General features: G+C 42.0%; 1 protein-coding gene across 1 annotated transcript in view; it reads right to left on the reverse strand.

Moving 5' to 3' along the window:
- Positions 1-13,593, reverse strand: part of ZCCHC14 (zinc finger CCHC-type containing 14) — a 51,379-nt gene that overhangs the window by 16,075 nt on the left and 21,711 nt on the right. The window contains exon 3 of the mRNA XM_030457531.1: positions 865-938. Coding sequence (XP_030313391.1) covers positions 865-938 — 74 coding nt within the window. The remainder of the gene's footprint in view (positions 1-864; positions 939-13,593) is intronic.

Genomic DNA, 13,593 nt, shown 5'->3' on the forward strand with positions numbered 1-13,593 from the left:
AACCAGGGGGAAAGCCACTTCTCCTAGCAGCTTGTGGCTAACCACTCTCATTCCAAAGAAACTATTCCCACTTCCAGTTGGAATTAGTCTGGCTTCAGCTTTCAGACATCAGTTCCTGTTATGCCTTTTTGCTGCTAGATCAACACCCTCTTTGCTGTCAAATGCTTTCCCCCACCCCTTAAAAGTGTTTTTTTATGATATTCAGTCATCTTGCAGTCAAGTTCTTTAACTCTCTCACTACAGGGCATTTTTCTCAAGCCTTAAAACCAGGGTAAATGGGTTAGGATGAGGTTGGACTCAGTGATCTCGGTGCTCTTTTCCAGCCTGAGCAATTCCATGGTTATTAATTTCTGTAATTATTTTCTGTATTCTTCAACTCTTAAACCCAGTAAGACCTGAACAATATGAGTCTCATACTTCCCTCACTACTAAATACAAACAAATAACCACCCTACCTCTTCTTCCATACTTGCAGCACTGACCTGGGGGTCTAAATTCTCTTTTTTGTTCAGATGAAGACTTAAATTCTTACTAGTTGCTGAATCCCAGCACAGAGATACCCATTGTATAAGCATGGCATGACATTTTTTCCCTTAAAGATAGACTTTGCTACAACAGGTTGCATTAGAGTATTTTTATTTTGCCTCTGTCCCACTCTGGACCATCCACATCTGTTCATTAACAGCACTTTATGATGACTTCCAAATCTCTGATAATAAAATATGAGTGGCATTTGTCCCCAAGGAGCTCCACTAGATCAGTTTTGGGATCTAAAAATAAGGCTTGAAGATTTACCTCCTCCTTAAATAAAATCCTTCCTTCCACAGTAAAAAAAAAAACCTCAAAACAATCACAAAAGCTTACCTCAAAGGAATACTCAACATTTCTTTCATTCTTCTTGTGTGCCAGTCCCTTTAATTCCACTTTTTCAACACTCACTGTGAAAAAAACAAAGAGAGAAGAATAATGAGGAAGTTATTCTTCAATGCCTGTAAAAGTGATGACTCTTTGGTTGTGCCAGGACTTGCTTTGAGAGCAGTCCTTGACTTGTGGTGATGCTTCAGGTGCCCAGCTTGGGCTTGCAGATAAAAAGGTTGATACCAGGGCTCCATGATGCTTTCAGTTCAAGCCTTTGGCCAAGCTTTCATAGAATCATAGAATGGGCTGGGTTGGAAGGGACCTCAGAGATCATCAAGTCCAACCCTTGATCCACTCCCCCCGTGGTTCCCAGCCCATGGCACTCAGTGCCACATCCAGGCTCTTTGGAAAGATCTCCAGACACGGAGAATCCACTACTCCCTGGGCAGCCCATTCCAATGCCTGATCACCCTCTCCAGAAAGAAATTCTTTCTCATCTCCAACCTAAACCTCCCCTGGCACAACTTGAGACCCTGCCCTCTTGTCTTGCTGAGAGTTGCCTGGGAAAAGAGCCCAACCCCCCCCTGGCTCCAACCTCCTTTCAGGGAGTTGGAGAGAGTGATGAGGTCTCCCCTGAGCCTCCTCTTCTCCAGCCTCAACACCCCCAGCTCCCTCAGCCCTTCCTCACAGCAATTCTGCTGGATCCCTTCACAGCCTCCTTGCTCTTCTCTGGACCTGCTCCAGCACCTCAATCTCCTTCCTGAGCTGAGGTGCCCAGAACTGGACACAGGACTCAAGCTGTGGCCTCCCCAGGGCTGAGCACAGGGGCAGAATCCCTTCCCTGGACCTGCTGGCCACGCTGTTCCTGAGCCAGCCCAGGATGCCATTGGCCTTCTTGGCCACCTGGGCACACTGCTGCCTCCTGTTCAGCTTCCTGGCAATCCAGACTCCCAGGTCCCTTTCTGCCACTCTGTGCCCAGCCTGGAGCTCCCCATGGGGTTGTTGTGGCCAAAGTGCAGGACCCGGCACTTGAAATGTTGAACCTCATCCCATTGGGATCAGCCCATGATTTTTTTTTTGTTTCATCCCAGACCCAAACAATATCCTGACTGCAAAGTTCTTTATTTCCTCATTGCCTTACAGGACCCACTCATCACTGTGATAACAGTGCCACACAAACATGCCTGGGTTTAGCTTAACATCAAGGAGGAAACACCATCCCTCCAAGGGAAAACTGGGTCACAGAGCAGGTAAAAGGCTCCTTGTTCTCAGGGGTTGGTTCTGCAAGGAGTTCAGGGTGGTTTTATGGCTGGGATGGCATCACGACTCCTCCTTGACTGCAGTTTCAGGGAAAATTTCAGCTCAATTACTGCAATTTAAGTTGTAAACAACCCCAGGATCTTCCTGTGGCAAGTCCAGCACACTGTGCCCATCTCTACACCTGATATGCAGCCTTCAGAGACACAACCTTACACATCAGGTATCTGACCTGATAAATACTCATTTCCCAACACACAGAGAGCAGAAATTCTGCCACGTTCAACTTTATGAAGATCACCTCCTATTTCTCTTGCAAATCCCTCAATTCCTGCAGTCTTTTGATTGCCTGCATGGGGACACACAAACACAATTTTGCTCATAAAAAGCCAATTTACACGGGCTTAAACATTCATAAGCAATTATACAAAACCCAAAGCCACTAGAATTGTACCTCCAGGTGACAGGTGCTTGAAGGGATGCATGCTGTGTGTATTTTTGTTTTCACTCCCCAGTTCTAACAAACAAAACCCTGAGCCCTACCCCTGTTCCTGAGGACTCACCATTCCCAAGATATTGCCTATTTACCAGTTTTCAGGACTGTTTGTACACTGTGTTGCCTTCCAGACTCAGACCTATGTTTATCACATATAATTTCCTCCCAACACAACTGAATGACAAACCAGTGGCAGTGTCAAAGCAGTGACAACAGGACAGCAAGAAACCTGTTTCATCAGCTCCCCAGCTCCCTGCTCCCCACAGGAGACTCCAACTAAAGCCACCTCATTGCCTGCCTGGAGTTTGATTTCCCTCTGCCTCAAAGCAATCAAACCTGAAGTCTTTATGGTGGCCACTTAAAAATTTTTCTTGTTTCCTGCTCATTTAAAAATGTTATAAGCAAAGTCTGGGCTGTTGTAAAGACCTCCTGTTTAAACCTTATTTATTGGTGGTTGAAATTTTTAGAGAACTGGCAAGTTTTAAATAGCTCAATAGACTTTCATGCCTGCCTTTAAAACCCAGAATTAACATTCCTTTTATGACCATCTCCACTCTTCCTTTTGTCTAATTCCCAATTACAATCACTTAATCCCTCAGCTGATGAATAATGTCAACTCATTACTTGCTACTTTCTCCTGCATAGGATGCTATTTGTAGAGACTTGCTCCTCTTCAAAGTTTTCAGTGGATTCCTCTCACACTTCTGAAATTATTTTCTAGTATTACTGCACTGTTCTAAGTGAATAAATCTCGTGCATGCCATGTATTGATGAGCTATGCAGACAGTATGTAGTGGCATGAGGATTAACACACACACGTGTAGCTCGGAGGATTTCTTGCCATTTCCAGTAAAAAACACCTAAAGTGCACTTACTGAAAAGAATTCAGGGCACCCTTAGTTGTGAACAGAGTTAATACACTGGATAGTGATGGGAATGACATGACTTCAGGTTTATAATTAGAAAGAACTTGTGGATATTGAGAGGGGGTATCACTGTACTGCTGGGGAGACAGCTGAGGGCTGAGCAAGGAACTTGCAGAAAGCCCAATGTCAACTGCTCCAACATCTGTTTTTGGAGGAGGACAAAGAAAGTCACAAAGACACAGCAAGTGCTACTTAACCCTTGTCATTTACAGCAAATCCAGTGCCACTGAAACTGTTCTTATCACTGGGATTTCTACAGCATCCCAGTGCCACCTCCTCCATTGATGCCCTACAGTAATTCAAGCAAAACAGAATTACCAAGCAATATAGATTAAATACCAAGCAATATAAAGCTACTTCTCTTTTACTGTGTGTGTTAAGGACAAGCTTTAAATCCATTCTGTTGTGCTGATGGTTACATGACCTTTTCATGGCTTAAGTTCTAGCCTGAACGTGTCTAGTTCATGTACTCTGCTGCAGCAAATCTGAAAAATGATTGCAGGTAGCAAAGTGAGCCACTAGGAAGCATTTCTTCCCTGCTCCTAAACTGAACATTGTAATATTTGGTCAGTTTTAGAGCATAAAATTGAGTTTACTGTGGAGCAATATGCTTCTAGGGACAACTGATTGAATCATTTCTGATGCTACACAAAGTGCTCCAGGAATTTTCCCCAAATGCCACAAAAATATCATCCATCTAGGTTCTTGTTTCATTTGTTAGGCTGCATGTATTTGTTACGTGGCCTCTCACACAACCTTAGTGCTATTTAACTTTTTATTTTAATAAAATAGCCCACCTAAACCTACCACGAAGCTTAAACTTTATTCAGAGCAAACAATTACAAAAAATCCCAACAATCTCAAATAAAAAGGTGCCATCTAGCAAGCAGCACTGAATGATTATTAAATATTTCTTTTAATCTATATTTATTCTCTAATGGGAAATTGCTCAAAGAGCAGACTCTAACCAATATCACTAAAAATGATTCCACGACCAGGCAAACCTTTGTATGAAATTAGAAAACATGATATTCTTGCCTTCCCAGGATGATGAAAATTCACCTTCCTAACCCAGGGAATACAAGAAATGGCAGAGGGACACTGAGGACTTTTTGTCATTAATTATCTGGGAAATTAAGGCAGGGAAGTGAAACAAGGGGATGAGATCACAACTAAAAGGGTAAGGAAATACAAAGGTGTTTTGTGGGACCTTCCAGTGCTGTCAGAGAGGTTCTTGTTGAGGCTGCAGCTCTCTCTGGCTCTTATGTCCTCGGGCAGAGCACTGGGACATCTGCACAACCCCAAGCAGTTACTAGGAATTGGATTTTAAATAGCTGAACCTTCATCTGTTGCTGAGCTCTACTCTGAAAGGGCAGCAGACAACCACAAACACTCACTGTGATTCTTCTGTAATCGAGTTTCCTAGTTTTTTTTTTTTATTTATTATTACTTTATTTGCTTTCTTTTAAACACAAAAGAAAAGCATTCATCAGGTAGGTTTCAATTGGAAATCCAACTGCATCACAGAGAGAAGTTTGCATTTGAAATACTACATCACAGTTCCCCTAATGTCAGTGATTTCTAAGTCTTTGCTCCTTTTCAAAGTGTGGTTTTGAGTTTGTTGGGGTTTTTTTGTATCTTTTTTTCCCCACTGTTTCAAAATGTGCAGGTCAAACAGTTCCAAGCCATATCACTCTGTTCTGTTTTCCCAGCCTAGCCTGGGATTTTCACCTCTCTGCTTGGTGTTGGTGTGATCTGATCAGCTGAGTGTCTCCAGGAAAGCACAGACCACTCCTTCCCTCTCCTTTTGACCAAGTATCAAACCCTCTCTGGCTTTCTCAATGCCATGGAACAGCCTCTCCCTCTGGAAGAACAGGATCTGGGACCTCCCAAAATGTCAGCAGCTACGTAAAATAAAAGGGTGATTCATCAGGGTTAGCCCAGCAGGTCAAGTCAAGGGTCAAAGAGGCAGTGGATGTGCACGAGAAGAGAAGAGACAATTTTTGGAAGTCCCATTTAATATCTTCTTGGAGGTTGTAGTTTTCATAACTCCATCTTTTCAACTTCTGGATCAAGTGCCTATTGACCAGTAAAAGGACCTGAGAGATGACTGTTTCAACCCACACTGAGAATCTTTGTGTTCTTTCCAAAATAGCTAAAAATCCAAGATAATCAATCACAAGCACAGATTGAAGCCCCTTTTAATAACAGTCAATACTTCAGGCCACAAACACCCAGTCCACAAGTTCTGCTCTGCAGATCAATACAATTTGTACCAGTGTTTTTCCTTGGATGTCCCAAACAGCTTTACATAAGGCTTGTTTTTCAGAAAACTTCCTGCTTTCCCATATCTGATCTTTTTAAAGCTTTTCATCCTATGGTAGAGAACTAAAAAACTTAAAACCACCCCTAAGATACACACTTCTTACCATCAAACTGGTCTTTTTCTGCCACAAACATCCAAGACTAAGTTTTTTCATCAACTCAATTTATTTTCTTTCCCTAACTTCCTGCTTCTGAAAACTGAAATTATTCATTAACTGGAACACTGGAGACCTGAAGTAAACTCACAGAACCAAATATTAGTTTTTCAAAGCACATATAGAAATGGTTGGCCAGAGTCTGTAAGATGAACAGAATAGTGAGAACTGAGATCTAAATCAATAATTCAGGTATTGATCAGCATCTTTCAGGGTGCTGCGAGCTCAGCATTAATGATATAAAGCCCAGGACCTCAGATCAGGTGAATCTCATGTTTATTCACTACAATTCCTTTCAACAAAGCAGACAACAACAATATTGGCTTGTAGGAGCTTTGTCATTGAAGCTTCTTCAAGAGGAAGATTCTCCTGGAAGAGTGTTCTCTGGACCCCACTTCACAGAAAGCTCTGATGTACTTTCAAACTTGGACCTAATGGGCTCTGAATCACTAAATACCAAGTGGATGACACTGAAACCATTCAACCTGAACTTTGCTCTGTTCAACAGCCAGCAAAAACACACCTTGAATTGTTTCATGACACATTAACTCACAAACTTCCTCTTCCAGGTAAGAGGCATCCAGTCTGCATCCAAACACTGATGGGCAAGAGTCCAGGTCATGGAATAACAAGAGATCCCTGCTGTGTAATGCTTCTGCTCACACAAACTGGGCTTCTGGGAAAGAACATCAGAAGGCAGAACATCATAGAGCCTAAAAATTCAAGTGTATCAAGCACACATCAGGCAGCAATGAGCTTTTCAGTCTCCAGACAAAAATTGCTTCCACTTCAGAGCAACAAGAAGTGTTTGGAGTTATTTCCTGAAGAGTCAGGGAGGAGAAGTAAGGGGAAAAAGATCACTTTCAAAAAGAAACACTTGTTTTACTACTTCTAGAGAAATCAAATATTGGAAAGGATGAAGCAATTCCCTCCACAGCTCCCTGCATTGATTTGTCATGTAAAAAAGACCTCTCCTGATTATATGAGCAGTGAAATGACATCTTCTCAGAACTCTCCAGACACAGCAGGGTAAATGTATTAAGAAATGACAGCAGTTATGGACTGAGAAAACAGTCTCTGAAGAGGTGTAATTGGGGCACTTAGGTGATCCCAAAAGCTTTATGTAAATATAAAGCTGCTGCTTAAGAAATATTCAAACTGAATGGTGAGTTGTGTAGGATTTACCTTCCCCCTCCAGGAGAGGAGAAACAAACTGTGGTTGGTATGAGAGCACAGTAAGAACTTTGCTCATCCTTCCCACATCAGGGATCTCCAAAACACTCCATGTAGCCTGACCCACCTCCCAAACCAAAGACTGCCTTCCAAGGAGAAGAATACATTGAAATTCACTTTGAAAATAATCCAAGCAATCCAAAAATCACTGGAACTCTTGGAAAAGTGACACCTTCACTTGAGCCTCCAAATGGAGAAGTCTTTTTCTGGTTACTACATTCTGCCTGGCTACCACAATTTCAGGAGACAGGACTAATGGGCATCACAGATCCTATTTAAAAAGACAAAGGAGGGGGAAATTAGCAGAAAACAAAAAGGGGAATCTTCTCCCCAGTTCCTGTACCTGAAGCTGATGAAGCAGAATCTGGCACAGTCCATGACCCAAGTTTAAGGGATGTCAGACTTGTTAGGACCCAGTGCAGCCTCAATAAGAGGGCCCAGCATCCCATTTTGTGCTTTTATCTCTTAAAACTAAAAGTAGAAGAGCAGACAGCAATTTTCCATGGTGTCTGCTTAAAAAGGAAGCTACAGCTAGGAAAAAACTTGTAACCAAACAGAACAGTTTTATTAGTTAGCAAGAAAGCTTTCTGGCTGGCTGCTGCCTTTACAAAAACAAAAGGAAGATGCTGGAAATGAAAGCATGATGGACATAATGAGAAATTCCTGTTAGCAGCAACACGAGTGAAGGAAATGCCCTCAGAACTGTAATGTTTCCTTGTAAAAAATGAGGGTTCTTCCAACTTAGAATATTTAAGAACAAAAACAACACGTACTTAAACATGAGTTTACATGACAAGTTAATCCTGCTTTAATTTAAAAGCAAGACTGAAGACCATGAGCTGCAAAATTCCACAGGAAATAATCACACAGCTTTTTTTTTTAAACTTGAGGACATGAGTTTACTTTTGGCAGCAAATTGGAAGCAATAACACGCTGGGATTGTATCACTCACCCCAATCAACCTAGTAGTTTTCATCCTCCTGCTATTTCCTCAGTTTGGTTTATTTAACTTGCCAACTAAGTGACCTTATGTTTCTCCAAAAACAGACAGATATTTAAAATATCTGTTCATCTTAGCTTTTAAAATTTATTTGAGTTTATACATTTGAGTAATACTGAAGGATGCTGTCAGCACTTTAGCCCCCCACAAAAGCCAATCAACCTAAAGAATGGTTTTGCAACTTCACTGGATTCAAAAGCTTAAATAAAACAAAATGTTGTTCTGGACTGAAGGCTGGAGAAGACTCCCATCTGGACAGGAAAATGTAAAACCCAGAAGAATCAGGCAGCTGCTTTCCAAAGCAAGATACAGCTTCAGGCACTAACTTGGAGGTTTTTTTCTTACCAAATACTCCAGGCCAAGATTACCAACTTTTGCATTAGTGCTGCTGAGCTGCCTGCCATTCCCACTGATCAGGCAACTGCCTTACAAGTTGCATCTTCTTTTCTAATGCCAGAAAAAAAAAGGCTTTTACAGAATAAATTACCCAAAGAGGGCTTCTGTACTGGATGGATTTGTGTAACAACTCCACTGCCTCGCTAAATCTGTCACCCAACAGGTGCTGTGCCTTGAAACCTACTTCTGTAAGGCTGTGCTGTTGAAATAGGAGTTAACAATGCTCTGGGCAGAGACAGAGCTACAATACAGAGCCAAAAAAAGGCTGCAAGAGTTTGAGATGAGTTATGGACAGCTGAGCAACAGGTAAAATGTATCCCTGCAGTTTGGAACTGAAGCAAAGAAACCTCTTCTTTATAATGTCAGGCAGAACATCCCCCAAAAAAGGAATCCTTAACAATGTTTTTTAATACCATGGAAACACAGTTGGCGTTTTCAAGTGTGATTTTAGGTGAACACTTGCAGCAAGGAAGGCTTGAAGGTATCCCACAAGAAATGCAGAGACACTGATCAGTGCTTCAGATTCAGCATGTGCTCACGTTGTAAGGATGCTTGGGGACAGGGGGACTGCTTGTTTTCTAAAGGACTTGAGAATTTAATTTGTAAAATATATTTACTGCCTAATTCCCCAAGCTGGCTGATTCCATGTGTAACTGCAGCTAATTAACTCTTTTAAAAGCATGGGGAAGTGATGCAGGAAGCTGTGTCCTTCATTTGCTCAGAAACCCAGCCCAGTGACTCCTCTTCCTTCTCCAGCTGAACCAGAGGGGACTTCTCCAAGGAATGTACAGTTCACTGTGAAAAGTATTCCTGTAAAAGTGGCTGCAAGCCCAGATGCTCAGTTTGAAGGCAGCTCCAGTGACCACCAACATACATTCTTCTATAGGCAATTAAAAGAAGCAGGCTGCCCAGATCTGATTACACAGCCTGTGCTAAGAAAAACAGCTCTGCAATCAGGGGAGATGTTCAGTTTTGTATATGAATACTTTAACTTACTGGGTAAGCAACAGGCAGCTGTATATTTAGTCAAGCTTTGTCTGACCAAGTGATTATTTTATTTACTGCTCTTAGATCACTTTTAAACCAAACTGTGGCTTTCTTTTTATTTTTAAGAGAAGGTTAAAGAAGTCTTATGATTCCCTAGGAAGCATTTTCTCTGGCAGATAAATCACTGAACCCCCCCAAAACCCCAGGCAAGTCAGATGATTAGTTTTAACCTGAACACTATATTTACCTACAAAAACATAATCAGTTTTCTATGGAAAATGCCCCTGGCAGTCTAGGTCCTTGGTGTAATCACAGGTTTTGTGTCAGTGTTCCAAACCTAGGCTTCAATAAAATCCCAAATATCACTGGAGGAAACAAACCCATTTCAAGTGAAGCCTTTGAAGTCTGAATGTCTGCATGGAACAGACCCTGAGCTCAGAAGGAGAACACAAACCTCACTGATGCACCCTGCAAGGACACCAGATGTGGAACACATGAGGCATCCAGGTAGTCACCACCCCAGCTGGGAAGCTGAGCTGGCACTTTGGACTTTTGAGCAATGTCCTAAAATACAGATGGACAAAAAAGAGGCTCAGAGGAACAGAGACTCACCAGTGAAACCATGCAAGATGAGTCAAGGTTCAGCTACCAGCAAATCACCTTTTGGGGAGGGATAAAGGAAACAGGAAACAGCCTGCCTGCTACCCCTTGGTTTTCCTTCATTACAAAAGATTTTATTCCTTTATGTCTTCTGGGTCCCACTCTAATTATAACCCACTGTTCCTCTAATAAAAAGACCCAGTCCCCACTGCATGAAAATAATTCCAGCTGCAGTCAATCACAACTTGCATCTGATGAGGATTAGAAATCACCAAGTCAGGAGATGAACATCATAAGTATATGTGTTAATTTTACATATGATATAAACATAAGTGTATATATATATTTTTTTTTTCTTCCAGCAGAGAAATGCAGGCTGGGCTGCAGCATGTAACCATATATCAGCATAGCTGGACCCCTGTCAGTGAGATCCTAAGGCAGCAGCTGCTCCACCAGCATGTCCTGGCTTGAAGGGCAATTTGGGGCTGAAACAGCAGAGAGCTGGGATCATCAGATGGTTACCTGCTCCAACCTTGGCCTGAGGATTTCTTCAGCTACCCAAAAGACTGAAGAGTTCCCAACTGCCAAGTAAAAAATACAGCATTTCCAACTCCCAGGCACATAAATACATGCAGCTAAGTTTTATTTGAAAGGCAGATATTCCAGACTTGCATAGTTTAATGCTCATGTCAACGACCACGTGCTGTTTTCTACATTTTTGGGAACAGTATCAGGATCTTGAAACTCATGACCCAGGCTGCAGCAACCACCAAGCATAAGCAGCAAGGACAGAGTCATTCTATGCCAGCTTCAGGATCTTAGTTTCTAAAGAATTATAGCATGAAAACCTTGGGAACAATGCAAAACTCTTCTGTTAGCATGCTACATAAAAGCAGCAGACTAAGGGACTAACCTAGAATAGGCAAAACCTTGAGTACACACAGTCTTGCCAAGAGCCACAAATGCATTCAAGTGCTTGGCTGAGTGGGAAACAAACATCCCCCAGCACAGCCACTTCTGGGAGCTTCTTTTGTTGGCAATTACGTCCTTGTACATTTTCAGGTCTCTGGTCTCAGGCTCTAATATTCTTGTTCCCTTTTTTACATTTGTATAAATCCCTGTTCCTTCATTCTGGACCCCCAGACAAGGTTTGACCAGGAATTCAAAGAGACCAAAAAAAAAAAAAGTTCTAATTCAGCATTTAAGCTTATTTTCAGATCCTGTACAACTATTAGACAATTGATGCTGTAACACATCTAGGAAGCAAACACAAGAGAAGAACAAAGTAGATTTTATTCAGATTTGCCAAGGCAGTGAGAATGCCCAAGAAGTGAAGAAAAAAGAACAGAAAAACTAAAATCCTATCCACTAAAAACTCCAACCTCTTGAAGCTGTCAATCTCCACACTTGCTACCTGAGTCTTCAGTCTGAAGCACAACACACTTTTACAGTAGTAGGAGATCTGCAAACAGGGACAGGAAGGAACAGAAACTCTGAGCTCCCCAAGCCACTATTACCCAGTTCATACCTATTGTTTTCAAAGTTCACTTCTTGCTCTTTTCCACAGGGCTGTTTACAAGAAAAACAAAGTCTGAAAGCTTTGGAAATCTAGGAGTCCAACTTTATCTCTGCTTGAATGATACACATTGAATTATTCATCCAGAGAAGTGGAAACAATAGAGAGAACCCAAGGCACTCCTGTGTTTTATGTCATTTCCTTTCAGCTGGGTACATCAATGATGTAATTTTAGCAGGGCCACCCCTTTTCAGTTACTGTTAAAAATAGCATCTGCACCATCCACTGATGAAATGCATCCACTCCAGGCACTGAAGGAATGCCCCAAGTCCACTGCCTTTTTTTTTTTTTTGTCCCCAAGGAGATAAAAGAACAAGTCAGAAAGCACATGAAACATTCAGCTTGTAGCTTAGTATCTCCATGCACCTGAGAAAAAAGTTAATCAAGTAATTACTCTATGACTTCCTAGCGAAAAGAGCATGAGAAAATGAAATTGGAAATGAAATTTGTCAATCACTTCAATGCCAAAGTCTTCTCCCCCTGAGTGAACAGATAAACCAAAGGGATCAGAGCCACAACTCCTCTCCTCCAGAAATGCATCTGAGCCCACTAGTATCAAAGGATAGAGATTTGGGACACTATGATCCCTTAAACTTCTCCTAATTTCCACTGTCTGCAATCCCAAAAGGAGATTTGATTCTCCACATCTTAGCATCAGCCCATGAACTTCTCCACATGCTTTGATTCAGCTGTCAAATCTCTTAATCCAGGTCTCAGGATCTGGCTCAGCTCTGGCATTTTTGCAACAGATGCAATTATGAAAACTACATTAAGCTTGCATTAAACAAAAGAACCCAACTTTTAACAAGCCCAAATAGAATTTAATTAATACACAGAATTACCCTGCTTTGACTGTTCTCTGTTTCACCTTTTCTTCATTTTGATTCTATTAATAATAAACCCAATATTAATACCACATTTTCTTCTTTTGTTATTAGCAAAAAAAGACATTAGTTAGTGAAGTCATGTAGATTTTAAGGAAAAATACCTATTTAAACAAAGGGTAAGAAGCTGGTTCTGTCTACAAAGGGTGTCCAAAGAGCTTTTTTGACCACCAATTGGGAACAAACTCTTTCCTGTGAGGGTGCTGAGCCCCTGGCACAGGTTGCTCAAGGAATCTGTGGCTGCCCCATCCCTGGAATTGTTGGAGGTCAGGTTGGATGGGGCTTGGAGCACCCTGGGCTGTGGGAGGTGTCCCTGACCATGGCAGGGGGATTGGGACTGGATGATCTTTAAGGTCCCTTCCAACCCAAACCATTCTGTGGTTCTACGTGGAAAAATCCCAAACCTGAGTGTTTCCTCAGAGCTGTACAAACGTTAAGCCAGCCCTGATGTGAAGCAAGAACTACCCTAACCTGCTGTGTGTGTCAAACCTCTGGAGGAAATCACAAGCTGAGCCATATCCAGAACATCAGAACCAGTGCACAGTGATCCTCAAAGGACATGAGGCACCAATTCCTTCTGAGCTTGACTCTGCACTTTCAAAGAATCACCCACTGCCTTCTGCCCTCTGAATCAAGGCTGGCACCAGCTGGCAGTCAAAGTGCAGGAGAATATTGCTTAAAAACCCAACTGATTTCCTCCCCTTTAAGTGCACGTCCTGCAGTTAGACTCATGAGTTACCATTTGCAAGAGGGCTCTCTCAGCAGCACATTATTACAGTCCTTGTCTCTTCTTCTTTGCAGTCCATCTGTTCCCTCATGCCAGAAACTGAATGTGAGAAATCCCCATCACTTCCATGGAAATAAAGTGTTGTCCTTTACTAAAGGAGGTCACTTCAGATT

The sequence above is a fragment of the Calypte anna genome, chromosome 11 (genome assembly GCF_003957555.1).
Source record: "Calypte anna isolate BGI_N300 chromosome 11, bCalAnn1_v1.p, whole genome shotgun sequence".
Lineage (NCBI taxonomy): Eukaryota > Metazoa > Chordata > Aves > Apodiformes > Trochilidae > Calypte > Calypte anna.